Source organism: Carlito syrichta, unplaced genomic scaffold (assembly GCF_000164805.1).
Source record: "Carlito syrichta isolate Samal-C Ts95f unplaced genomic scaffold, Tarsius_syrichta-2.0.1 Scaffold314748, whole genome shotgun sequence".
NCBI classification, from domain to species: Eukaryota; Metazoa; Chordata; class Mammalia; order Primates; family Tarsiidae; genus Carlito; species Carlito syrichta.
This window is the reverse complement of record NW_007258844.1, coordinates 651,131-676,487: the sequence shown is the minus strand read 5'-3', so window position 1 is coordinate 676,487 and position 25,357 is coordinate 651,131. Positions and strand designations below refer to the sequence as shown.

Here is a 25,357-nt window from a genome sequence, read left to right as displayed (position 1 = left end):
AAAAAAAAAACCAAAAACAAAACAAACAAAAAAAAGATGCTATAAAGAACAAATTCGAACTCGAGATACTATAAAGACCAACCTCAACCTTGTGATACTGTAAAGACTGTCCTGGACCTAGAGATCCTATAAAGACCGACCTTGACCTCTAGATACTATAAAGACCAACCTCGACACTATGAAGACTGACCTTGACCTCGAAACACTATGAGGACCGACCTCAACCTTGAGACACTATGAAGATCGACCTCGACTTCAAGATGCTATAAAGACCAACTATGGCCTCATGATGCCATAAAGAGTGACCTCGACCTTGAGACGCCATGAAGACCGACCTCAACCTTGAGATGCCATGAAGACTGGCCTCGACCTCGAGATGCCAAGACCAACCTCGACCTCGAGATGCTACAAAGACCAATCTTAACCTCGAAATGCTATAAAGATCAACCTCGACCTCGAGATGCTATAAAGACTGACCTTGACCTCGAGAAAGACCAACCTTGACCTCAAGATGCTATTAAAAACCAAACTCAGTCTCAAGATGCTATAAAGACCGACCTGACCTCAAGATAGTATAAAGACTGACCTCGACCTCGAGATACTATAAAGATTGACCTCGACCTCGAGATACTATAAATACCCACCTCGACTTCATGATACCATGAAAACCAACCTGGACCTAGAGATACTATAAAAACCAACCTCAACCTTGTGATGCTATGAGGCCCAACCTCCGACCTCAAATGCTGTCAGGACCGACCTCACCCTCAAGATGCTATGAAGACCAACCTCTACCTCGAGATGCTATAAAGACCGATCTCAACCTCATGATACTATAAAGACTGACCTCGACCTCAAGATGCTATAAAGACCAACCTCGACCTTGCGATGCTACAAGGACCGACCTTGAGATGCTATAAAGACCAACTTTGACCTCGAGAAACTATAAAGCCCAACTTCGACCTAGAGACACTATAACGACCAACCTCAACCTCAAGACGCTATGAAGACTGACCTTGACCTCAAGACACTATGAAGACCAATCTCGACCTCAAGATGCCATAAAGACTGACCTCGACATTGAGAAGCAATAAAGACCAACCTCGACCTCGTGATACTATAAAGACCGACCTTGACCTCAAGATGCTATAAACACCGACCTCGAACTCGAGCTAATCAAAAGACTGACCTTGACTTCGAGAAAGACCGACCTTGACCTCAAGAGGCTATAAAGACCAACCAAGACCTCACGATGCTATAAAGACTGATCTCAACCTTGAAATGCTATAAAGACTGACCTTAACTTGAGATGCGACAGACCTCAAGCTCATGACACCATAAAGAGTGACCTCGACCTTGAGACGCCATGAAGACCGACCTCAACCTTGAGATGCCATGAAGACTGGCCTCGACCTCGAGACGCCAAGACCAACCTCGACCTCGAGATGCTACAAAGACCAATCTTAACCTCGAAATGCTATAAAGATCAACCTCGACCTCGAGATGCTATAAAGACTGACCTTGACCTCAAGAAAGACCAACCTCAAGATGCTACGAAGACCAACCTAGACTTCAAGATGCTATAAGGACGAACCGCACCTCGAGATTCTATAGACTGACCTTGACCTCAAGAAAGACTGACCTTAACCTCAAGATGCTATAAAGACCGATCTCAAACTCGAGATGCTATAAAGACCTACCCTGACCTCAAGAAAGACCGACCTCAACCTCAAGGTGCTATGAAGACCAAACTCAACCTCGATATGCTATAAAGACTGACCTTGACCTCGAGAAAGACCAACCTTGACCTCAAGATGCTATAAAGACCAACCTAGACCTCGAGACTATAAAGACCAACCTCGACCTCAAGATGCTATAAAGACCAACCTCAACCTCACAATGCTATAAAGATCAAACTTGAACTCGAGATGCTATAAAGGCCAACTTCAACCTTGAGATGCCATAAAACCGGTCTTGATCTCAAGAAAAACCGACCTTGACCTCAAGATGCTATAAAGATCAACCTAGACCTCGAAACTATAAAGACCGACCTTGACCTCAAGATGCTATAAAGACCAAACCTGACCTCAAGAAAGACCAACCTCGACCTCAAGATGCTATAAAGACCAACCTAAACCTCGATACACTTTGAAGACCAACCTCAACCTCGAGACGCTATGAAGACTGAACTCGAGACACTGTAAAGACCAACCTCATCCTCGAGACGCCATGAAGACCGACCTCGACCTTGAGATGCTATAAAGACTGACCTCGACCTTGAGATGCTATGAAACCATTCTCAACCTCGAGATGCTATAAAGACCACACCTTGATCTTGGGATGCTATATAAAGACCACACCTCGACTTCGTTATGCTATAAAGACTGACCTCAACCTCATGATACTATAAAGACTGACTTTAACCTCCTGAAAGAACTACTTCGACCTCGAGATGCTATAAAGACTGACCTCAACCTCGAGAAGACCGACCTCAACCTTGAGATGCTATAAAGACCGACCTCGACCTTGAGACACTATAACGACCGACCTAGACCTCTTTATAGACTGATCTCAACTTTGTGATACTTTAAAGACTGACCTTGACCTTCTGATACTATAAAAATGACACCTCAACCTCGAGATACTACAAAGACCAACTTCAAACTCGAGATACTATAAAGACCAACCTTGACCTCAAGATACTATAAAGGCCAACCTCGACCTCATGATACTATAAAAACCAACCTCGACCTCAAGATGCTATAAAGACCAACCTCAACCTCGTGGTACTATAAAAACGACACTTCAACCTCGTGATGGTATAAAAACCACTCCTCAACCTCCTGCTCCTGTAAAGACCTCACCTCAACCTCATGCTGCTTCTTCTTCTCTTCAAACTGTAGCCGTCTCTGCAGCTCCTCCAAGGCCGCTCTGTAGATGGTGTCCTGGGTGTTCTGAAGCTCAATGATCTGGTCAAACACAGCTCTCAGTTGGTTTAACAGTGCCTGAAGAGACACAACAATTTTTATGAGTAGAGCCTCAACAAGCTTACTGTTTTAACTAACATTAAGTTAGTGAATAGACATCCTAAAATGAGACATGAACTGAAGCTGTCCAGTATCCACCAGCCACTGCTCCAGTCGCTCACACACATCTGCTGAAGCTCCCAGGCAGCCCAGGCTGGAGACCACAAGTCATTGTGACACCTCCCCAACCCTCACAAGAGCAGTCGCAGTGACCACGTATTCTGATAGGTCACATGTTCCGTGCAACCACCTCCAAGTCTCAACCTTTCAAAAGCAGAATTGTGCCCCAAATTCCAAAGCTAGGTAGTGGGCGGTTATGAGTGGAACTCTTCCAAGGAATACAAAAGAACAGGAAGCCACCTCAGTGTTTTCAAGATCCATCAAAATCCAACAATGGAGACTGCAAGAAAGGAGACTCTGAATGCAACAGAAAAAGCAAATTCAGCCAGCCTGTTTAAAAAATTGGTATTGTGCTTTCTCCCAGGACTAGAAGGATGGCTTAACACCTGGGACAAATCTCCTGGTGTTGTTTTCACTCCCTGCCACGGCACACCTCTCCGGCATGCACAAACACCTGGCGCCCGCCTTCCTCCGTGTGCGTCTACCACGTCATTAATCTTTCACCTCGTGTGGTGTGGAAGGAAGAGGGAAACAACAAAATCCACACTTAGACACCTTAAAACACACACGACATAGTCCACATGTCCCAGGCCTGGGCAAACACATTAGACCTGGTGCGAGTGGGGAGGGCAGAGCAGGACAAAGCAGGGAGCTGGGGCAAGGGGTAAAATTAACATCACCAGCAGCCAGTTTCTCAGTGCTGCCAATGGCCATGCACCACACCTGAAGAGAAGGGTAGCCTCCACCGTCTGCCGTCTTGGGTATAGAGTGTCCACTAGCCGTTTTGGGGGGGATAATCTCAACAGTGCAGGAAAACACTGTGACACACTCAATCCACTCAATTAAACAAAGCATCTTAAGAAACCAGGATTAGTAGGGAACCGCCTTGATATGACCAAGGTCCTGTGGGATGTCTGCAAATATCATAGCCAACAACGAACACCAATTGCCACATCACAAGCCACAAAAGCAACGTGGATTCAACGTGGCACAAGACAGACAGCTCCGAAGGTGTGGCTTTTCCAGCTGTAACGACACATGACCAACACAGCAGCAGTCTCACGAGGACTCGTCTTAGAGCTATCCTGTCCTCCCGGAGGGTCTCACCACAAAGTAACAAAACCAAAGAGAGATTTCACGAGTTGCTCTTGGTGCAGGCTTCACTCTCTAGATTGCTTCTGGATTACACTGAAAGGCAAATCCACCTTCTTTTCCTGGGGACAGTGAGTTCAACCACAAGGTGACCTCCTGACACTTGCTCCGCAGACAAGCTGCCCCCGTAAGGCACTGCAAGACGCCGCCCCTGGTGATGCCACAGCACCAACTCTTGGTGCAAGTCAGATTTCTCTCCACATTGCACCAACAAAAGCCACACACACACACACACACACACACACACACACACACACACACACACACACAGCCCTGCACCGTCACAGCATGGTCTCCACTTCAAAATTATCAGCATCAAAATGGCCTTAGTTGTCTTAGTGGGTGACATCATAAAAATGCTCCACTCAAAAGAGCTCAGGTCCATAACAGACTGTTTTCCTTCTGTTTTCTAAGTTGGGTTTCTTTAAAAAAAAGAAAACCTCTTAAGTGATTTTTGAACAAATCATCCAAGTGAGAGCACAGCCACCAGCCCCTGAGACACGTTCAGAAGTGCGCGAGGTCTCGGGGGTGGGCCGGGCCCCACTTCCACATCACCCTGTACACAAGATCGCGAATGCCACACCCGGCTGCACCTGCTGCCCTGGTGACATCCTCGCCTGTGGAGTCACCTATAGGCCAGGCCTGTAACAGCCAAGCTGAGTCACACACCACGCTCACATCTCCACGGAGGCCACAGCTCCGACACCGCTCACCAGGTGTGGGACTCTATGTGTACCAGGCTTGACTGATACCAGCATGGCATTCTCCTCAGCAGCCCAAGCCTTTCCAGAAAAGCATGAACTCTGGTGACTGCAAACCCCTCTGCAGAATACACGCACCCACACACGTACACACAATGACTTTTAATTGTTCAAAAACAACAGCAATAGGTAAAAACATGCACGCCAGTCACTGTGGTACACATCTTGCTCGGATGTTACAATTAAGTTCATTGTTGGAGACTAGGGTCATGCCCTTTCAACAGAACACTGGAGTCAAAAGTTATTATGTGGGACTCGGCCCCAGGGCCCTGGCCTGCTGGTCCACGTCTGACTCACTGTGGACTGCACCACAACGCTGGCAAGCCTGGCCGAGGCACGCACGGCCGGGAGCCTAGGGACTGTGCTGGCTGCCACATCGTCATACAGCCCTCTGTGCGTGTGCTGAGGACGCTCACCCACACCTACGGAGCAGAGAGCCCCATCCACCAGCAGACGCCGCGAGCCTCCACAGGGTAGCCTGACCACAAGCTAGCCTCAGACAGGGAAGGCAGAAGGGCTCCTCAAGTCAATCATTATCTGTGAACATTTTACCTTTGTGGGGTCTATTCATAAAACCCACAAAACCTTCCAGCTAAAAGCGTCTTTGACCTCAGTCATTTCGGACACGTGACCGGCAATTCTTTAACAATGAGGTTCAGCACATCACAGTGACGATCTTCTCAGTCACAGTTCATGCACTAGATCAACTACAATTTACACAGAACACAAGCCCTGAAGCCGTTCACTGTCCGCGGAGGGCCCCCGAGGTGCGCCAGGGGAGGTGGGAGGCCAAAGTGTCTCAGAAAACACACGGGTCACGCAATCATGTGCATGAAGCTCTGCCTCGACCTCACAATTTGCCACCCCACATGGGCTGCTCCTCGACCTCACCATTTGCCAGAACACAGGCCCTTCGGGGGGAAAAAGCCAGCCAGCAGCCTGGCTGGACACAGCAAATGAGAACACGAGAAGCCCACGGTCCCAGGGTAAGAGAAGAAAAAGGCAACCCGAGGTGTGACACGCCTTGTCTGCTGCCGGAAGCTTCATGAGTGTGACAGTGGGTGCCGTGCCCCTGCCGCAGTGCTTGCTGTGCAGCTCTCCCCACCACGCCTCCCCACCGTTGCTCCCAGCTGTTCCCTGATGGATCCCCACACGGGCTGCTCCTCCAGCCAGACCGTGAACGGGCGTTCTCGCGACCGGGCTCACGCCCAGTTGGGAGTGCACTCCTGCTTCCGCTCGGTGGTGCCGATGCTGCTCAGAAATCCTCGAGTTTCCAACCTTGAGCAAAGCCACCCGCATTCAGGCCGCAAGGCCACATCGCGGGATCTGCCATGAGCCCCAGGACAGGCGGTGGGACTCACCCTGGAGTCGCCGCCCAGTAGGCAGCGGGAGATGATGGTGTCCAGGAAGACCTCGTGGGCCGCGATGATGTGGTCCAGATCCCGGGCCTGCCGCACCTTGCTCCACAGCTCGTCCCAGGAGCACTCGAGCACCTGGAAAGCCACGAGCCCTCGCGTGAGGCACACACGCCCGGGCAGCAGCTGCACAGCCCCGCAGGCTGAGCCCGTGCGGCCACGTACCTCGAATGTGATGTAGTACTGCATCTGATGGACGAAGTGCACCATCTCAGAGGCCAGGACATGGCACTGGTGCAGCACCCCAGCGAACTCTGCGGGGGAGAGCCGGGTCAGGTGGGGCGCGCCTCGAGACCACGTGTGCGCTCCCTCCACCCCGTTCACAGTCGTCCCAAAATGCCATGTGGGCATTCTCGACCTTAGCAGGCAGCCAGCTCTCCACGGTCAGCTTCTGTGCTGTTCTAGCCACACAAGTCAGGAGCATTACAGCCCTTAACCCAGTGAGGAACGCGTGAAATAAACCACAGCATATTCAACAGTTATATTGAAAACTTTCACGCTACGCTAATCTAGCGCCTCAGCCCCAAAGCCGCAAACCTAGATCTCCCTCCCAACTGCCATGTGTTGCCTCTCGCGAATTGTCACAACCGACTCCTTCCAGCCCCCTCCCCTGACAACTGCAATCCGGGCCTTTGCGCTCCTCTGGTCCCACCCCCTCTCGGCGACACCCCTGACCCTGCCTCCTCCCCACTGCCCTGACACCCACCCGCCCATTGGGGCAGCTGGACGCATACCTGGAGCCCTCTTGAACTGCGCACGTCCGCCAGGGCCTCGTGTTTTTCTCCCACGGTATTGGCTCCTCCCACACCCAATAATCGGCACGTGTGTGTATTTTCGCTCCTGTGTCAATGTCTACCTTGCTCTCCTCAGGCAGTGGACGCCTCGATCACGGAGAACTGGCATGTCGCTGCCATCACAGGGAGCCAGACGAGTGACACAAAAGACACATGGATGGTGGCTCCCTGGAGGGAGGTGGGACTTGGACGCTCTGCTGCAGCCGCGGTTCAGGTGCCCGTCCAGATGTGCGCAGCCACGGGGGCTCGGCAGCCCATGGCCACGCGAGCGCTCCTCTCCAGCCTTTGCTCACTCCCACCCACCGGTTTCCTTTCCAGGACAGCCGCCTTGCCTTGCACCCAGACACTGCGCCGGGCACCGGGCTGCGTCTTCACGTCTTCTACGAAGGAGCCTCTGAGGGCGGGAACCCGCGGCTGCTGCCTTGGGAATGCTGCCCCTTGAAGTGACTCGACCTAACAACCCACACCTCAGAGTCGGAATCCACATACACAGTGGCTTTCTTTCCCCGGTGAGAAATCAACCAATCACTAATGCAATGGTATTTTGGACCTCTAACTTCCAAGGCTAGGGTTACGAAATCAACTCATGAGGCACGCCTCCACCCTTTAATTTCTAGAAAACCCAGTTTGTCCTGGCAACACCCTAGAATCCCTTTCCCAAGCACCCTGAACACATTGCAGCTTATGTCTGAACTATGCGTCTCCTTCCACGGTTGACCACAGCTATGTAAGAATCCCACGGGCAGAGCAATGCCGGCACTGAGGTCCAGCAGACGCACGGAGCCGGCCTTGGGCAGGCAACTCAGATCAGGACCTGCCAGGACCGAACTTCCCAGGCCCCTGCAGGCTTTCAGAAGACTCCAGGCTGAGCCGTGCTGGCCTCTGCAGACATCACCACTAACGGCACTGCCTGCTGCTAAGGCTTATTTTTTTTAATATCCAAAAACAGCTTCTTCATGTTTCGAAGCCACCACCTATCCCAACCAGTGTCTGTGATCACTGCTATGCTATTTACAACAGACCTTGTTGAAGGACCACCGGGTTCTTTTTCTCAAGACTGAGGACCAAGAGGCGTGTCGGGAAGCAGCACCTGCTGCGACTTGCTTCGAAGTCCCCACCCGCCTTTCAGGCTCTCTGCGCCATACTCTTGTCCTGGCCCCACAGACCGGTGACACCACGACGGGGTGCTCCCCGTGAGCCGGGCTGGTCTGAGAGCTCCTGCACAGATGTAGTCTAAGTCCCAGCCGTTCTCACCCCACCCCTGGGGGCAGAAACTGAGGCCAGGGTTAAGAAACCAGCCGCAGCCACTCGACCGCGGGGCAGGAGAGGGGCTCCCGGGCCGTAGCCGCGCTGGTCTGCAGTGGCCGACAGGAGGACTCCATCCCTTCAGGCCGCAGGGAGGCACAGAGGGCTTTTCATGCCTGTATAGCCACTGAGGCCCACTGGGGCCGACTCGTCCACACACACAGAGAACTGTTTAAAGAGAAAGCTTCAACCCATCTCTTAGCATCGTTTCACCGCATCTAAGACACTTTCATTTTTAAGACGAGACACTACTGCCCATAGCTGCCAAGCACTCTGACCTCAGTCCTGTGGTGACAGGCCCCTAGCAGGGCCCCGCGGCACCCATGTCCTGCTGCCCTTGTAGGAATGTGAAGGGTGTGGGCTGCTGCACACAGAGGGGTGGACTTCCGCTCCTTCTGCTGACCACCCGTCCATCATTTCCAGCGCACACCCCTGCCTGCACAGTGGCTTTTCGATGCCACACAGAACCACAGGGTCACCTTTCTGAAGACACCTGGCCACGGCGGTGCTGCACTGACTGCTGTCCCAGCACAGAACACAGCCCAGGCACTCAGGAGCTGGGCCAAGTGCCAGGTCCTGCTAACAGTGCCCACGACGCCAGCGGGACAGGTTTTAAGACACATTCTGTTAAAAAATGGAGACACTGCAGAAACTTAGAAGTGGTACAATATGGTTACAAGGAAGACAAAGCAGCACGAGAATGAAGGCTTGGTGTGTCTTGCGTTACAACATGTTGGACCAGGCCACCCTTCCCTGTGTTTGTCACGTCTGCTCTGGTCTGCTGCCATCTATGGCTGAGGACAGCCAGATGTGCGGGAGACCGTGTGAACCAGAGGAGAATGCAGGGCAGCAGTCGGGGAGGCGGGACAGAGCTGGGGGGGCAGGGCAGGGCTAGGATGAGGCCCAGATCAGGGCTGAGGGGCAGGGCAGGGTTAGGGGTCACGGCTGGAACCTCACCCCGCCCCCCTGCAGCCTCCAGACCCGCAGAGGCAGAGGAGGCAACAGTGATGCCCCCAGAGTGCTGTCCCTGCCTGCTGAAGAGGTAACACACCACAGTGCTCTCCCTCCATGCTGAGGAAGCGACCATGACACTCCAAAGGGCTCCCCGCTGAAGTCTGAGAATGTGACCATAACACCCCAAAGGGCTCTCCCTGCACACTGAGGAGGCGAACGTAACACCTCAAAGTGCTCACCCCTGCACTGAGGTGACCGTGACACCCCCAAATGCTCCCCCTGCGAGTTGAGGTGACCGCAACACCCCAAGATGCTCCCCCCATGCACGCTGAGGAGGCAACCGTGGCATCGCCAGAATGTCTTCCATGTAAAAGCCTGGGAACCCTCCCTGCCCCGCTGCTACGATGTGGTCCTGCCAAGAGACATCTGCGTGCAGACGCTGCCCTCGGCTCACAGATGAGGAAGACACTGTCATAGCCAGAGCTCGTTTTGTTCAGCAGGATTAAAAAGAGGAAGGATCATCAGGAGCCTTTTATTACCACTTAGGAAATAATCGAGAGTTCTGTGTACAAACGCTAACTTGACAACAGAATTTTACATCTCGCTGGAAGCAAGCCGAGCTCAACACCTAGAAGAGCAAACCCAAGCCTGGCAGCAGTCGCTTCCAAGCAGGCAGCTCGTTCCACAGCCCGTGAGAAATGCAGCTCCCACACTGCTTCCGTCTCCGAGGAATACACGAGTGCCTTAAAAATCTAAGGAGACCGGGACGCGCTATTCCGGGCCGAGACGCCCACCAGGACCTCACAGAGGGTCTCCTCCTGGTTCTTCATGAAGAATGGACACACCCACCCTCTTCCACAGAGCGTCAAGGTCACTTTACTGCTAACAGAGGCCAAAGGGGGATTGTTTCAATGCCGGGCTTTTGAAAGGTGGGCGGAAAAGATCTGAGGGGGAAAGAAGGCTTCCGCACTCCCTCCTGCCCCGCATGTGAGCTCCTTGGCTCAGGGTGGCTCGGTGACTGATGTCCACTCCGGGAAATGTCCACTCCGGAAAACACCATCTGACACATGCACTTAGGTGCCACCAGCAGAGACACTTTTCAGTGGTTGACTCTAAAACCCATTTGGCTTAACCATTGCTTTGTCCAAGTGAATAGTAAATATTCAAAAAACTAGCACTGCCCAGGGTTGGCAAAGGCCTAAAACAGATTATCATATGTTGGAAATGGGTACAATTCTCTTGGCAGACCATTACCAAAACCCTCGTCCACAGTATGTAACTTCACCTTTAACTGCACACGCCACACAATGAAGCAGGTGGTTATCTGGGTGAATTACTGGAATACTATCTGGGTGGGAAGTATTAGTCTTACATGAGACCCCACTGTCCTTCGAGGCACCCCACAGGCCATTCTCAGGCACCCGGTGGGTTCTGCCTGTGTTTTTTGTCTGTTTGTTTTGAGTCGGATTCTCACTCTACTGTCCAGGTTGGAGTGCAGTGGCACACTCACAGCCACTGAAGCCTCGACCAGCTGGGCTCCGGCAATCCTTCCACCTCAGCCTTCCAAGTAGCTGGAACTACAGGTGCATAGTACCATGCCAGGCTTATTTTTTTATTTATTGTAGAGACAAGTCTCACCAAGTTGTCCAGGCTGGTCTCGAACCCCTAAGCTCAGGCAATTCTCCGGCCTCAGCCTCCCAAAGTGCTGGGATTGCAGGCGTGGGCCACTGCGTATGGCTTGTCTGTGTTTTTTGCCCAAGATGCAAGGCTGGAAGAACATCTCTAATGTGCTGCAGGAGCAAGACCAGCTGCTGATTTCTGCTCATGAAGCTGCCTGGCCCTGAGCAGCTTTCAAAGACTTATGGACTAAAGTTAAGAACACGAGCACTGGCAAAATGCGCACAGAGTTGCCCCCCCACCCCATCGAGGGCTGCTTCTGCAGTTTCAGTTACCCACAGTCCTTAGCAGCCCAAATACAGAGGTAGAAAACTCCAGAAACAAACTCCCAAGTTTGACACTGAGCCTGGCCTGAGTGGTGTCGTGCTCCATGCTGTCCGGGAAGCTGGCACACCCTCTGTCCCGCACCCCCCACCCCGTGCACACCAGCTACCCATCCATCACTGGCTGTCACGGTGACCAGCTTGGCAGGACAGAAGAGGCTTTGGGGAGAGCACATCCACGTGACTCTCATGACAGTGCAGTGTTTCACCAGTCATTCTGTTACTGGTTGCCACTGTCAACCTCCCACTCTGCCTAAGGTATGAATTAACCCTGACCCCAGCACGTGTAAGGGAAAGCAAGCAGTGGACACAGGCTCGCCACTGTCTGCGGTTCCAGGGCCTTAGAACACCCCCTGTGGATAAGGGGGCACACTGCACAAGTAGCACAAAAAAGAGAAAAAGTGTTTGCACTTATCAGTAATTTCAAAAACAAAATCTAAAAGGCACAAATTAAAGTTAAAATGAACTTCCAGTTTTTGTCCAGTTATATACTGAATGCAATGCCCACCATTAGCAAAAACACAGCGATACAGACAACTTCCAACCACAAGACTTGTGCCTACTGGGATGTGAACTGACTCGGCACACCTTTCCTGAAATGTGACCTGATAGCATGTGTCAACAGAGTGAAAATATGAATACTAAGGGTTAGCAAATGCAAAGTAAAACTAAAATTCACACCTGCCAGTCAGTAGCTCCACTTTCAATCCGTCTATTCTCGAAAAATGCTCAGAGAAGCGCACCAGGCTGCATTTGCTAACTATTTACACGGCTGGAAAACTAGAGGAAAGACTACAGGTCCAGCCCAGGAGAAGTGATCAGCGATTGCGCACAAGGCAGTCTCACGATGCTACTGAAAATGCTTTGGGAAGTTTCCACGATGGAGGGAAGGACCAGTGGAGGGAGCCAGGGTTCCATTCTGTGGAGCAGGACCCAGCCATGGACACGACCAGTTCGACAAACGGCAAAGCATATGTGTTCCTGCACAAAGAGAACCGATCAAAGCATTCACTGCTGACCACGCAGTGTAAGAAGGGCAACTCCCACCGACACCGCCAGGCTGCCATTCAGCTCGGAACGGCACGTCCCACCAGCCGATGCTGCAGATGTCAAGGCTCAGCCTCCCAGAGCTGGAATCAGAGGCTGATTCTGAAGACAGAAACGCGACAACGCTGAGCACCATGTGGCCCTGGGCTGGTCTAAACCCACGATAAGACAGACGGGACCAGAAGGGCAGGAAAGCCCATCTCGCGAGCGCAGCAGCCCCGTGGAGAGCTCACAGTGCACGTCCATGAAGCCGGAGGAGAGGCAGACAGACGGCGAGAAACCAAGGGGAAAGAGGACAGACACTGGATGTGAGCCACGGGCGTGCTCTGGGCATGAACCCTCCTAGCTCCCAGGGGCAGCCACCGTCCACCAGCACAGGGTTCAAAGACAGCGCCCCTCCCGTCCTGCCACTGTGCCGGGGACTCCTTCCACTGCTGTCCTCCAAGTGAGTCGCAGCAGGGAGCAAGGCCAGCATGAAAGGCAAGGCCACACGCCCCACGGTTCAGGCTGCTTGTCCGCTTGCCCAAGCTTCTGGGCCACTGTTTTGGAAAGATGTTTCTTCACTGGGGACAGCAGTGCAGACCCCGGCTCCTCTCCGCGGCCACTCCTTTTTTATTCTTAAGTCACTTTTCTCCAATCGCAGGATTGGGGGCGTGTACAGTTTTGTTCTTCTTTGGAGATACTCACTCACACTCTCACAAAGGTGTTGACCAAATCAACTTCAATATAAAGATTTCAAAATTAAGCCGGGCTCAGTGGCTCAGCCTGTAATCCCATGCTTTGGGAGGCTGAGGTGAGTAGATTGCCTGTGCCCGCAGGTTCGAGACCCGCCTGGGCAACTTGGCGAGACCTCATCTCTACAATAAATTAAAAAAAAAATCAGCCGGGCACAGGAGTGCATGCCTGTAATTCCGGCTACTCGGAAGGCTGAGGCGGAAGGATCGCCGGAGCCCAGCAGGTCGAGGCTGCGGTGGCCGGGAGCGGCCACTGCACTCCAGTCTGGGTGACAGAGTGAGACTCCAACTCAAAAAAAAAACTATTTGTCACTAAAGTCATTCAACTTTAAAATCATCCTATCCGACATCTGATAATATTTACTACAACTTTAAATTATAAAATGATATATTTTTAGGCCCTGCTTTATGAACCAAACACTACAGAGCTTCTCAAGTAGAATGCAATTAAATACTAAGTAAATTTTAAATGAGCCAGTGATTTATTAAATGGCTTTCTTTCCTTTAAAATAGTCATTTTTTTTAAAATTACAGTATACATACGAACGCAAGAGTAAGAAACAAATTTCCTTTTAAATGAACTCCAAATAATGAGACAGTATAGCTTAACTCCACTTTTTTCTTGACTTACTCTGAAGCCTAGATAAGCCATGTCACAAACAAGCCTCTTTATAAAACCCACATGCAAAGCAGAACAGCAGCGCCCACCCTCTCAGCTCACAGCTTTAGGGCAGCCTCCACTCTTGCAGCGCTGCTGGGGCTATGGGGAGGCGGGGTGCACCCCGCAGCCTGATGTAGTTACCTGGCATGGCCCAGGAGGAGGCGGAGTGGGGTGCCTGCGGCTGACGGGGTTACCTAGCATGGCCCTGGAGACAGGCTGACGGGGGTGAACCCACATCTGATGTGGTTACCTAGCATGGCCCAGAGAAGTCAGGGGGCTGCCTGATGCGGTTAACTGGCACGCCCTGAGGGGAGGTGGGGGACGCACCCATGTCTGACACCAATACCTGGCATGGCCCAGAGAAGGCAGGAGGTGTGCCTGCAGTGGATGCAGTTACTTGGCACACCCCAGGAGGCGATAGGGTGTGTGCCTGTAGCTGGCAGGGTTACCTAGCATGGCCCGGGGGAAGGTGGAGAGGGGGTGCACCCACAGCTGACGTGCTTATCTGGCACTCCCCAGGGGGGAGGTGGGGTGTGTGCCCGCGCTTGACACAGTTACCTGGCATGGCCCGCAGGAGCTTGGCGTTGCACATGTGTCCCTTGCGGATGTCCGTGAGGATGTACTCCATCCGCTTGGCCCTCCACAGGAAGTTGAACACCCGCAGGTAGTGGCCCATGCACTCCCGAGTGAACACCTAGGGACAGCAGAGACGGGAGCACATGGGAGAGTCTGCAGGGTAGGTGGTGAGCGTTAAGGAGTGCCATGCTAGAACAACGACCGCATGCATTGCGGTGTCCCAGGCAGAGCCGCGGTGCCAGAAGGCAGGTGGGCATGTCTACATGGCCTGCACAGACGGGGACACAGAGGCCTGGTGGCACACAGCTAGGAAGCCTGGCCCTGGTCTGAAGCTAGAGCCTAGACGACACCGCCCCAAGGCTGCGGGACTCATGGGCAGCAGAGCCCATCCCTCAGCAGCCAGAGCCCCAAAGAATCCTGCAGTGCTGTCACAGGGGACTGACTGCTTCCAGTGCCTCGGTTCCTGCACACGGACATGGCCCCCAACAGAGGACGAGCCTGTGTGGCAGGACTGGCCAGACCCTCCTTCCACACACCCCGGTGGCAGCCAGGGCCCACAAATGGAAACACGGAAGCCCAGTTAAATCTGGAGGCCCGATACGCCACAAGTAGTAACTCTTCAGGACAGGAATGGCCGACGCACAAACGGCACAGGGCTTTCTGCGAACTGCAGCCAAGAGAGTTTCGGGTGCAAGCATGCACGTGGCAGACGTGGGCACTGCTCGCCCACTAGAGGCCGATCAGAGAGTCACAGCATTGCCAAAGTGTGTCTTACACTCCCATGAGAGAACACTGGCACAGCGGGGACTGCATCTCAGCCCCAGGATGAGGCCGGACCCGCAAGAACACAGGCCTCCACACAGGCATCCTCCTTGTGACCAGAACTGGGACCAATGGGCCTTGAGCACCATTCCACAAGCTTCCCTGGGGAGAACCTACTGTCCTTCCCGCTTGGCCAGGCTTTGGGCTTCCATCAAGGACAGAAACACACAGCCTCCCAGGTCTCTGACATCCCTCTATTCACACTTTTCTGATGCTCACTGTCAGGCTCTCACACCTTCCCAGGTCTCACCGTATCCGTCTGTTCACACTACTCTGACACTCACTCTTGGGTACTTATACTACTCACACTCCTCTGACACTCCCGGGTCCTCACACACTCCCAGGACTCCCCACACCCGTCTGAACACACTCCTCTGACACTCACTCCCGAATCCTCACACCCTCCCAGGTCTCACCACGACCCTCTACTCACTCCTCTGACAAGCACTCCCAGGTCCTCACACCCTTCCAGGTCTCACTACTACCCCCTATTCACACTCCTCTGACACTCACTCAGGGGTTCTCACACCCTCCCAGGTTTCCCCGTGTTCCCCTATTCACACTCTTCTGGTACTCACTCTGGAGTCTTCACACCCCCCAGGTCTCATACGATCTCTATTCACACTCCTCTAACACTCCCGGGTCCTCACACCTCCCCAGGCCTCACTAGGACCCTATTCCCACTCCTCTGACACTTACACCCAGGTCCTCACACCCTCCCAGGCCTCACCATGACCCAATTTACACTCTTCTGACACTCACGCTTTGGTCCTCCCAGCCCCCAGGCCTCAGCACCTGCCTCTATTCACACTCTTCTGATGCTCACTCCCCAGTCCTCACACCGTCTCCAAGTCCCTCTAGTCACACTCTCCTGACACTCACTCCCGGGTCCTCACACCCTCCCAGGTCCTACCGCGACCCACTTCACACTCTTCTGACACCCGCTGCCGGTTCCTCGGTTCCTCACAATTTCGGCACTCAGCTGGTTCTGCTGCATTTCACAGGCTCCCGTCACTTGTCACCTGCAACAAGCACTACCTACTAACGCCTCCGATGCCTTCTGGCGCCTGGAAGGCACTCCCCACTGAATGAAGGAATGAGCATCCAACCAGGAGTGCCAGCAGCTGCCGTGAGTTTCTCCACAGCCGAGCCTGAGCTGAGTCTGCAGATTAGCCATGTGCTGTACTCTCATGCCACCGAAACTCACAATGATGGAAACTGAAGGCAGCCAGGTAAATCGTTTTACAAATAAATAAAGGATTCTTCCCCAATCAAGTGGTATGTGATGGGGTTTCTTAAGTACCATGCTTCCGCAGCACGTTTAAAATAATCTGATTTTTTAAAATCCAGCTTAATCACAGCACTTTAGGAATATTAACTCTTTAGGAGGAAAACAGTCAAATTCCACTCACATTAAATAAAGGAAAACAACGCCGGGCTCGGTGGCTCAGCCTGTAATCCCGCGCCTTTGGGAGGCTGAGGTGAGTGGATTGCCTGAGCCCGCGAGTTCGAGACCCGTCTGGGCAGGCGAGACCTCATCTCTACAGTAAATCAAAAAATTAGCCAGGTGTGGTAGCACGCGCCTGTAATTCTGGCTATTCGGAAGGCTGAGGCGGAAGGATCTCCTGAGCCCCGCAGGTCAAGGCTGCGGTGGCTGGGAGCGGCCACTGCACTCCAGTCTGGGCGACAGAGTGAGACTCCAACTCAAAAAAAAACAATAAATAAAGGAAAACATCACCTCATTTTAATTTTGCCATTTATATAGTCTTCCAGTTAATCTCTTAGTGTAAAGTTCAGAGAAATATTAAAAATACGCTTCTAAGAGCTTATCACTGGGAATAAATAACAAATAAATAGATTTATATCCTGCTAAACTGTCAAATGAAAAAAATTAAAGCTAGATAATCCTTTTTCATCTAATACTAGGCTATCTTACCACACATTATAACTTCATGACCTTAAAACATCAACCATCTTTAGTTATATAGTCAATAAATGTCCCAGTCATATTCAAATTTTGGATAAAATAAAACTACTTATTTTACCCAAATAGTTTAAATTCATTAAAAACAAGAACCAAAACTATTTTGAATGTTTATAAACTATATTTAGTTATGTAAGTATGAATTTGGGTAACCGGCTTTGAATTTCCCAGATTAATTTTCCAAATTAGACCTATTCACTGACAGTGTATATTACATAATTAGTATGAAGGTAAAATTATTTTATGTTATCTGATACAGTATATAATTATTATATGTACCCATAATTAAATTCTGTATGAAAATGGCCACCTAAATTATTAAGAATAGAAAGAAAATAGAGATAATGTGGTAACTTAACAGGGAAAAAGTGAAAAACCCATTTTCCTCCAAATCTTGACTCTAAAATAATTTCTAAAATACGATAGTCTTATATTTATCTTTCTAGTAACTTTCACATACAACTACATACAAATTAACCTAAGGAAAAAACTATTTCAATGACTAATATTAATCTGAGTACTTGTCACTGTGCAGTGGCAACTTAGCTAAAAATACACGAAGCCCAAGACATGAGCTGACCCCAGAGCTGGAGGACAAACACCCACAGGGCATCAGGTGACCACACATTCGACTGAGACCCTCAGCAAGCCTCAGCAACCAGGCAGCGGTTCCATTCTCCATCAGGAGGCTTCAAGGTGCCACCACAACCCCAGAGGCAGCATACAAGTTGACATCTGTGTGCCAAAGACACAAACCTCAGTATTTAACAACATTGCATGATCAGTTGTTTATGTACACAGCATGCAATGTACAACCTTGATACTCTTATAAGGCCCGCAATATGATGAAATAATTAAGAAAGCGTCTAGGAGAACATGTTCAGTTTATCTATTTGTCAAAGCACTCAGACTTTGTAAAACAGTAGATGCAATTGCCTTCTCTGAGGTATCCTTTATGCAATGAAAGTAACATGTAATTTTTGCATGTTGTAACTACTTAAAAGTGTTTACATATAAGCCCAAGGAGAAAAAGCTAATTTGAAAACGATAAACAATTAAATTTAGGAGTAGTTATGCATTCAAAATACAGTGGCTCTGAGACATAAAGGTTAAACATTGACGGGAAGTTATGGGTGAAGAAAACTGAGCCAGCAGCTGCCCTTTCACAAGAGACAGGAGAGATGTGTCTGTGGAGGCAAGCTGTAACCCAAGAGAAAGAAAGGGCAAGTGTGGCCCTGAGCGAATTCTCCCAGCAGGGGATGACTCCTGCAGTGGGCTCTGCAAGAATGCTAGGAAGGAATTTTAGAGCCAAAGGACATTCCTTCTTAACAAAATATTTTTCCCAATACTTAAAAGAAATGCAATGTCCTTCTCTCAGTACTTCAGATAGAAAAATGAACGAAATAAGTTCAAGGAGGTATCTTGGTGAAGGGAGATTTATTCAAGTCTCAATAAAGAAAAGATGAGCATTAAAAAGAGGTATTTTAATTGCAGACACCTGGAAAGATGGCTGCCCTGGTCAGCCATTTATGATTTGGAAGCACAAGAAATAGTTTCTTAGGGAGCAAAAAGCACTGGAACAAAGTGCAGCTATTTCCTCAACAGGACAAATGAATACTGAGTATCAAATTTTATCTAAGTAGTAAAAATACGGGTCCCCTAAAATACTTTATAGTTCCTTTCAAATTATCCTAAATTAGTTGCTACAATCTAGGAATAATGGAACAAAATGAACAATCTGTTCATGAAGTACCTGCTGTAACCTATGAAAGAACAAAGGATGTTTTTAAGAATTTCTGAAATAATAGTGTTTCAGCACCCGCTAATACTTATTTAAAACACACACACAGTTTCAGCATAAGTACTCATTCAGCAAGTATGTCTTAGCTGTCGAGTGATCACCAGTCAGAAGTCCTGAGAGAAGAAACAATTTCAAACAACAAAACGCTGAGCAGTCTGCACAGCTGTAAACAAGGTAACAACATACAGAGCGCACTTACAGTGGCGATCGGTCCATCAACATGATAATCCAGGCTGAAGACGTCCCACCCCGTGTCACCTGGGGAGACCTGGCACCAAAGACAAACAATTGCAAGGCTTTGAGCTTCCTGCTGAAGAATTAGTCAACTCCTCAAAAAAAGGGGGCAGTGAAATAATGGCCAAGTTGTTAAAACTGCTGAAACTTCTGAGAGCTCAGCCGAGTAAGAGCAGGAAACTGCATTTCTGTTAAGGTTTGTAACCTTGGCAACTAGTATGGCAGGCACATAATAGGTGGTCTACAAATATCTGGGAATGAACGGTGTATGTGCTAATAAATACTGTAAATACGTTTAAAATTCATCACCATTTGCCTATGACAAAAACCCATTGCCTTATAATACGTCCAAGTCCTTGAGTCGTACCAATTCAGTTCTTACTAAAAGTCCTGATTCTCCGGTGTTCTAAGAAATTCAGCAAGTTCTGCTACTGACCCTTCATCATAACTGAGCAAATAGTGTGTTCATGTTTATGACATCCATGCCCCTAAGAAAAGTCACCTCCTAACAAACTGAAACTGAAACCACGGATTTTCTGAGAAACAACATTGTTATTATAGATCACGTCCTGCACCGCCTCTTGGGCTGACTCTGAAAAGTCAGCACAGTTCACTGGCATCTGCGATGGGCTGCCGGGCACCGGGCAAGGGTCTCATGCATCTTGCCCGACTTGAGCAGCCTGCAAAGGGCCCCTCTGTAAGGGGCACAAACGGGGACCCAGGGGGTTCCCAGGGAAGAGGCCTGCCCGCGACTGCCCTGGAACAGGCAACAGAGTGGGCTCACGACCAGGCCGTCTAGCTTCCAGACTGGCAAGGCAAGCCGGGCCCCGAACCCCCTGGAGAACACTCGCTAGCACTGGGTCCGGGGCTGGCGGGCGGGCCAGTGCCCCAGGCAGAGCGGTACCTCCAGCAGCCGCACGTCCAGCCTCCGCAGGATCTCGGGACTGTCGAACTGCGCGTTGGTGGCCCTGACGGCGGTCTCCAGGATCCCGGTCAGGTTGTGCTGATACAAAGTTGTGGCTGGACGGACAAGTTCCGGTCTTCACACATTTTTTAAAATTAAAGAAAAGGTTACACTGATTCTCAATGAACTTGTTTAACACTTACCAAAAGAGTTCAAATTATAGTCAATGAAAAGACAGAGGGGACTAACAAGACACTGGTAGGAAGTGGTGACAAGAGCTTTGTGCTGGAACAGCAAACATCCTCAAAACCCTAAAACCCACCATCCTGCTTCAGCTTGGACTGAAAGTCCTCAGGTGTGCTGGACATTCACCAATAAGGCTGTCAAGATTTCCACTGGCCTGAGCAGCATGACCCGCTGGGGAGAGCTGTGTTATCTAGTTGGAACAGTCGGACACACGAATGTCATGATTCTAAGGTAACAGCCACTCGTCCTCAGGAAACACTCCTCGGGCTGTGGGACCTGCTCATCTAACGATGGCACTGACATTTCTTTGATGGAGAGCCAACCAAGCCAAGGACAACGCCCAACATTCAGGAATGCGTCTAGACTCTAACACATACACTCCGAGTTCATGTCAGCCGTGTGAACTCTGGGCGGGGAGGACGCTGGTCAGCTGCGTGCAAGCTAGTCAGAGGCCAGCTGGAGACACGGACGGCGCTCCCCTTTTAAAAACTAGAATCCTAAGACAAAACTCCGGGAAGAAGTACATGCTCCACTTAACAGGGAGAACGAGACACTTTAAGCGTCAGAAGGCAAATACGCCAAGTGAGCCACATGCAGGGCTCCACAATGGCCACGTCCTCTGAAGGCCACTCGGGCTTCCAGTTACTAGCTGCAGCGACTCACTTCCTGGACACCCCACACTTCAGCCCCGCAGCATTTAGAGAACATACCCCCTTCTAAAGCTCAGCGCTGCTCAACTCAGACCTCAAAATACTGCCCTGCGGCTGACCAGTACAGAGATTCGTAGGGAACCCTTCCTTACTGATCTGGCAGAAACGCTACTTCCCTCTCCAACCGCAAGCCCTCTGTCGGGCGGATGATCGGCTCACTCAGACATGAGCACGCAGGTCAGCCATCACCAGGTGTGCCTCCAAACACAGCACTAGCTCTTGTGTGGAAGACTGACTTCCAGCTGGAAGGCAAGAGCTTGGACACCTCCAACAGTGGCTCTCAAAGCACAGACCCCGAGGCAAGGGTGCCAGCAGCCAGGGCCTTGCTAGACACACGCATTCTCACACGCCACCCCAGTTCTGCTGGGTCAACCTCTGCAGGTGGGCCGCGACCAAGGTCAGGGGAGTCTGACCCTCCCTGACGTTTGAAGACCCAAGGCCTAAAACAGTGACTTGGTTAGCACAGACAGAATTAAAGGAAGCTTGCTGTTTTGTGTCTGTAAGGGAACACTTAACTCATTTCAAGTGTCTTGAAGGGAACACCAAAAAATCAGAAATTCCATTCTCATAAATGCCTGGGTGGAAACGGCCATGCCAGTGCAGTAGCCTGTGGCTACCAATGGAGGAAAGACAGACATTAAATTCTGGAAGGGAAGACGCCATGAGAAAGTCAGGGGACAAGATGAAAATGGAAATGGTCTTGCTTCGTTTTCACATGAGATAATATTAACTAAAAATATGAAACTAAAATTCAATTTTAAAATACACATTGCATTGTTCAGATTTATCGTGAATGAAGCGGAAGTTAACGATGATTATGCCACAAACTCCTCGTCCTCAGGGCTGCAAGTGCCACAGAACACGGGTGTCTCCCGTGAACACAGCACAGAGCAGGACCGTGACACTCTGCTGATGGCCAGGCAAACACGAAGGGACGGCAACTTGTCCAAATGTCACAGTCTCAGCTTTTCAGACTCCATTTGAACATATGCACAATTGGCACATTTTTCACTTTCCTAATACTGAGAGTGGGTAAAAAAAAAATCTGAAGTTGGTTGCCGCAAACTTCGGTTATTAATCACAAGTAAGACGGTTTTTTCTAAACTGTCACCTTTTTCACAACACAGTCGAAAGTTGCAGTCATACTGAGGATTTGCCTCAGATACCACTCTGACTAGCATTCCGTACTTTGTATTTTTATTCGGATTATAAACCTAATATGCTATATATAGATATAGATATAGAGATATATGTTTTAGATATATGTCTTCATTTACATTGCATCATTACATCACTATCTGTCTCAATATCATTAATAAGTTCACTGGATTCACCTTCAACCTCAGAAATCTCATCACCATGTATGTCTTCACCTTCCATAACCATGGTAAATTATTTTTAACACTGAAGTAAGAAAGTCCTGAAATATCAAAATACAACACAAATCGCAACAAAATAATGACCAACTTGTGATTTTTACCAACTACGTAAATCGATAACAACACTGCACAGTCAATATTAGATAATTATCTCAATTAACTTTCTCTCTCCTTGCCGCATCATTCATTTTCAAGCAAAATCTAATAACATAGGCATATGACAGTGTTGCAGCATTCAGAAACAGAATCCGCAAAGACGTCACTTCATGACAGCAGCAGCCAGAAACAGAATTTGGAATGATGTGGATTCACGTCAGCGGTGGTGAACGAGTTAAACGTGCTCTGTGAACGTCAACTCAATGGCCTCCAATACCACTGACTCTTTTACACAGAATTAAGATTCTTCCTCATGCCGATACACCGCGCACCTGCAAATATCCAAAGTCAGTTCTTACTTGAGCAAATCCATCAAGTGTCTGATGAAGTCTCCTTGCCCGAGAAGCAGGTACCGCCTCATGGCCTGCATGTGGTCCAGCAGGCTGTATTTTTTATTGAGCACATCCAACAGGTATTTGCTGGTCTCAAAATAAGCAGCGTCGATCTTCCCCTGAAACGCATTCTCTAGGTCTGTGAACAAGTCCGCAGCTGTAGGGAACAGGAGGACACACACACATTCTTTGTATCTTCACAAAGGAACTGATGGCACACACGGAGTCAGGGTCTACCGTGCATGCATCCGTGACACACTGAGCCCAGACGCAGCGGCAGCACGGTCCACAAGGGCAAGCCGGAGCCCGCAGCCACCAAGCTAGGCTCATGGCAGTCCTCTGCACTCGCCCCTTCATGATGCCAAGATCCCTTTCTATGCTGTAACTGACTCGAAACCTCACTAACATCGGCAGGTCACAGGGCTGAGTCACCTGTCACACCCCCAAGACGGCTTCCTACATTAGTCCTGAGACCACAAGACATGCGTGAATGAGCTTGCGAGCTGCACAACTCTGTGCATAAACTGGGTGTTAGCCCCAGGCAGACACGTCACAGCATCATACAGTGAATGCCAGGAAATCGCTGGACACGGTCCAGGGGCAAAACCAGAGCACCGTCAATAGAGAAGCCTGAATCTAGGCAAGACCGAGAGGAAAATGCTCCCACTACTTCCCCGTGAAAGAACCGGGAGGTAGAGGCTCTGCACAGCACGGCTCCACAGAGCACTGATTCACATCTGTGCAGCACAAACTGTCCACAGGGCGGCCCCTCAGTGACAAGCCACAGGAAGCCTTGAGCTGGAAACCGTCCCCATGCTGAGGAATCCTCTCACAGTGTGAAAAGGCCAACACTCGTCCAAGGCTAAGCAAGAACAAGAGCCAACGTCTGGAACACCAAGTTCAAGTCTCTTCACGATCTGCGTTAACCCGTGTGAAAATGCCAGAAGACCATACCCTCTTCTGCTTGTCCTTCAGAAGCACTCAGCTCACACCAGCCTGTCGATACTGCTGGCACTCCCATTCCACTGCGACAGGGGATGAGCGTGTCCCAGAGGAGATGCAGTGACTGGGAAGCACGGGCCGGCCTGGCCTTCGCCCATGATGCCCTCCAGGACTCACCATGGCGGTCAAGGGCAGGGTTCACACGTCCGTTCATCTATATGGTTTGAAGGACATAAATATCTCCCTCCAGAAGTGCTTCCACCAAAACCTTGTTTGAGTCATTCAAGATTTTCACTCCAAAGAAAAGGCTTAAATAAAGAGCAACCAATCTTAGCCCAAAGGAGCCTTTTAAGAGGTAAGACCCAGCACTTGCCCATAACCCGCTCTGCTCCTTCATGGTTTAGCCATATTTTATGCTCCGGTTGTTAAAATGTGCTCCTTGGTCTTTACTCACACTTGTAAAGCTTCCTATTTTGCTCCCAGGTAAATCTGAACGTGCCACTGTCCACTACAGCTGCCTATCACCAGGGTCTCAGGATTTGGAGCCTTCATCTTCCCGGACCCACTGGAAACTCCCCTGCAGAAGGACTGCTCTCCACACAGGCCAGGCAGCTGCAGGGGTGAGGAGGGGATGGGAGGCGTCCTGGACAGCAGTAGAGTAGCAGGCAGTGCCCCTCGGGGTCTGCCAGTATGGGCCCAGGACCCCGTGGACCCCGGACTCCCCAGACCTCAAGTCCTTGATACACACATGGTCGGTCGTGTGTGCACAGAACCCGCACGTATGCTCCAGACACCGCACAGCAACTTCACGTGACTCACAACACCTAAGGCAGCACGAACACTGCGTCAATAACTGCTACACTGTATTGTTTTATCAGCATTATCTAAATCGTGTTATTTTTTACTGTTTTTCCCCTGGTATTTTCAACCCAGGGCCAGCTGAATCTGCAGAGGTGGAACCCAGGGACATGGAGGGCCGTCCGCAGTAGCAGCAGCCGCCGTGTTTGTTAGTGGCAGTATTAAGGCAGCGGTGTGAGCAGCAGTGTAAGAGCAGCCGTGTCAGCAGGAGCACCGAACGGCAGCAGCACCTTGTGCAGAGCTCTGAAGGCCGGGCCCCTGTGAGCTCCCTGCAGACGGTCGAGACGCCAACCTTACCCCAGCTCTCCTTCCTTCTTTCCTCTGCCTCTTGAGTGGGGCATTTCCCAAGTCTGTCTCACCCCCGCCACGGGCCCCAATAGGCACATGTGACAGTGTGTGAACTCCCACTGCCCCAGCTGGCCCGTCCTGGCGTCCACGGCGGGC

The 25,357-nt window shown here is 50.5% G+C and overlaps 1 protein-coding gene across 1 annotated transcript in view; it reads right to left on the bottom strand.

Moving 5' to 3' along the window:
• The window catches only part of TUBGCP3 (tubulin gamma complex associated protein 3), a 73,956-nt gene that overhangs the window by 11,425 nt on the left and 37,174 nt on the right, over positions 1–25,357 (bottom strand). The window contains exons 14-20 of the mRNA XM_021719479.1: positions 23,081–23,270; positions 20,291–20,426; positions 19,352–19,420; positions 14,528–14,663; positions 6,640–6,728; positions 6,421–6,552; positions 2,865–3,005 (exon numbers count right to left, since the gene is read on the bottom strand). Of these exons, the coding sequence (XP_021575154.1) occupies positions 2,865–3,005; positions 6,421–6,552; positions 6,640–6,728; positions 14,528–14,663; positions 19,352–19,420; positions 20,291–20,426; positions 23,081–23,270 (893 nt within the window). The remainder of the gene's footprint in view (positions 1–2,864; positions 3,006–6,420; positions 6,553–6,639; positions 6,729–14,527; positions 14,664–19,351; positions 19,421–20,290; positions 20,427–23,080; positions 23,271–25,357) is intronic.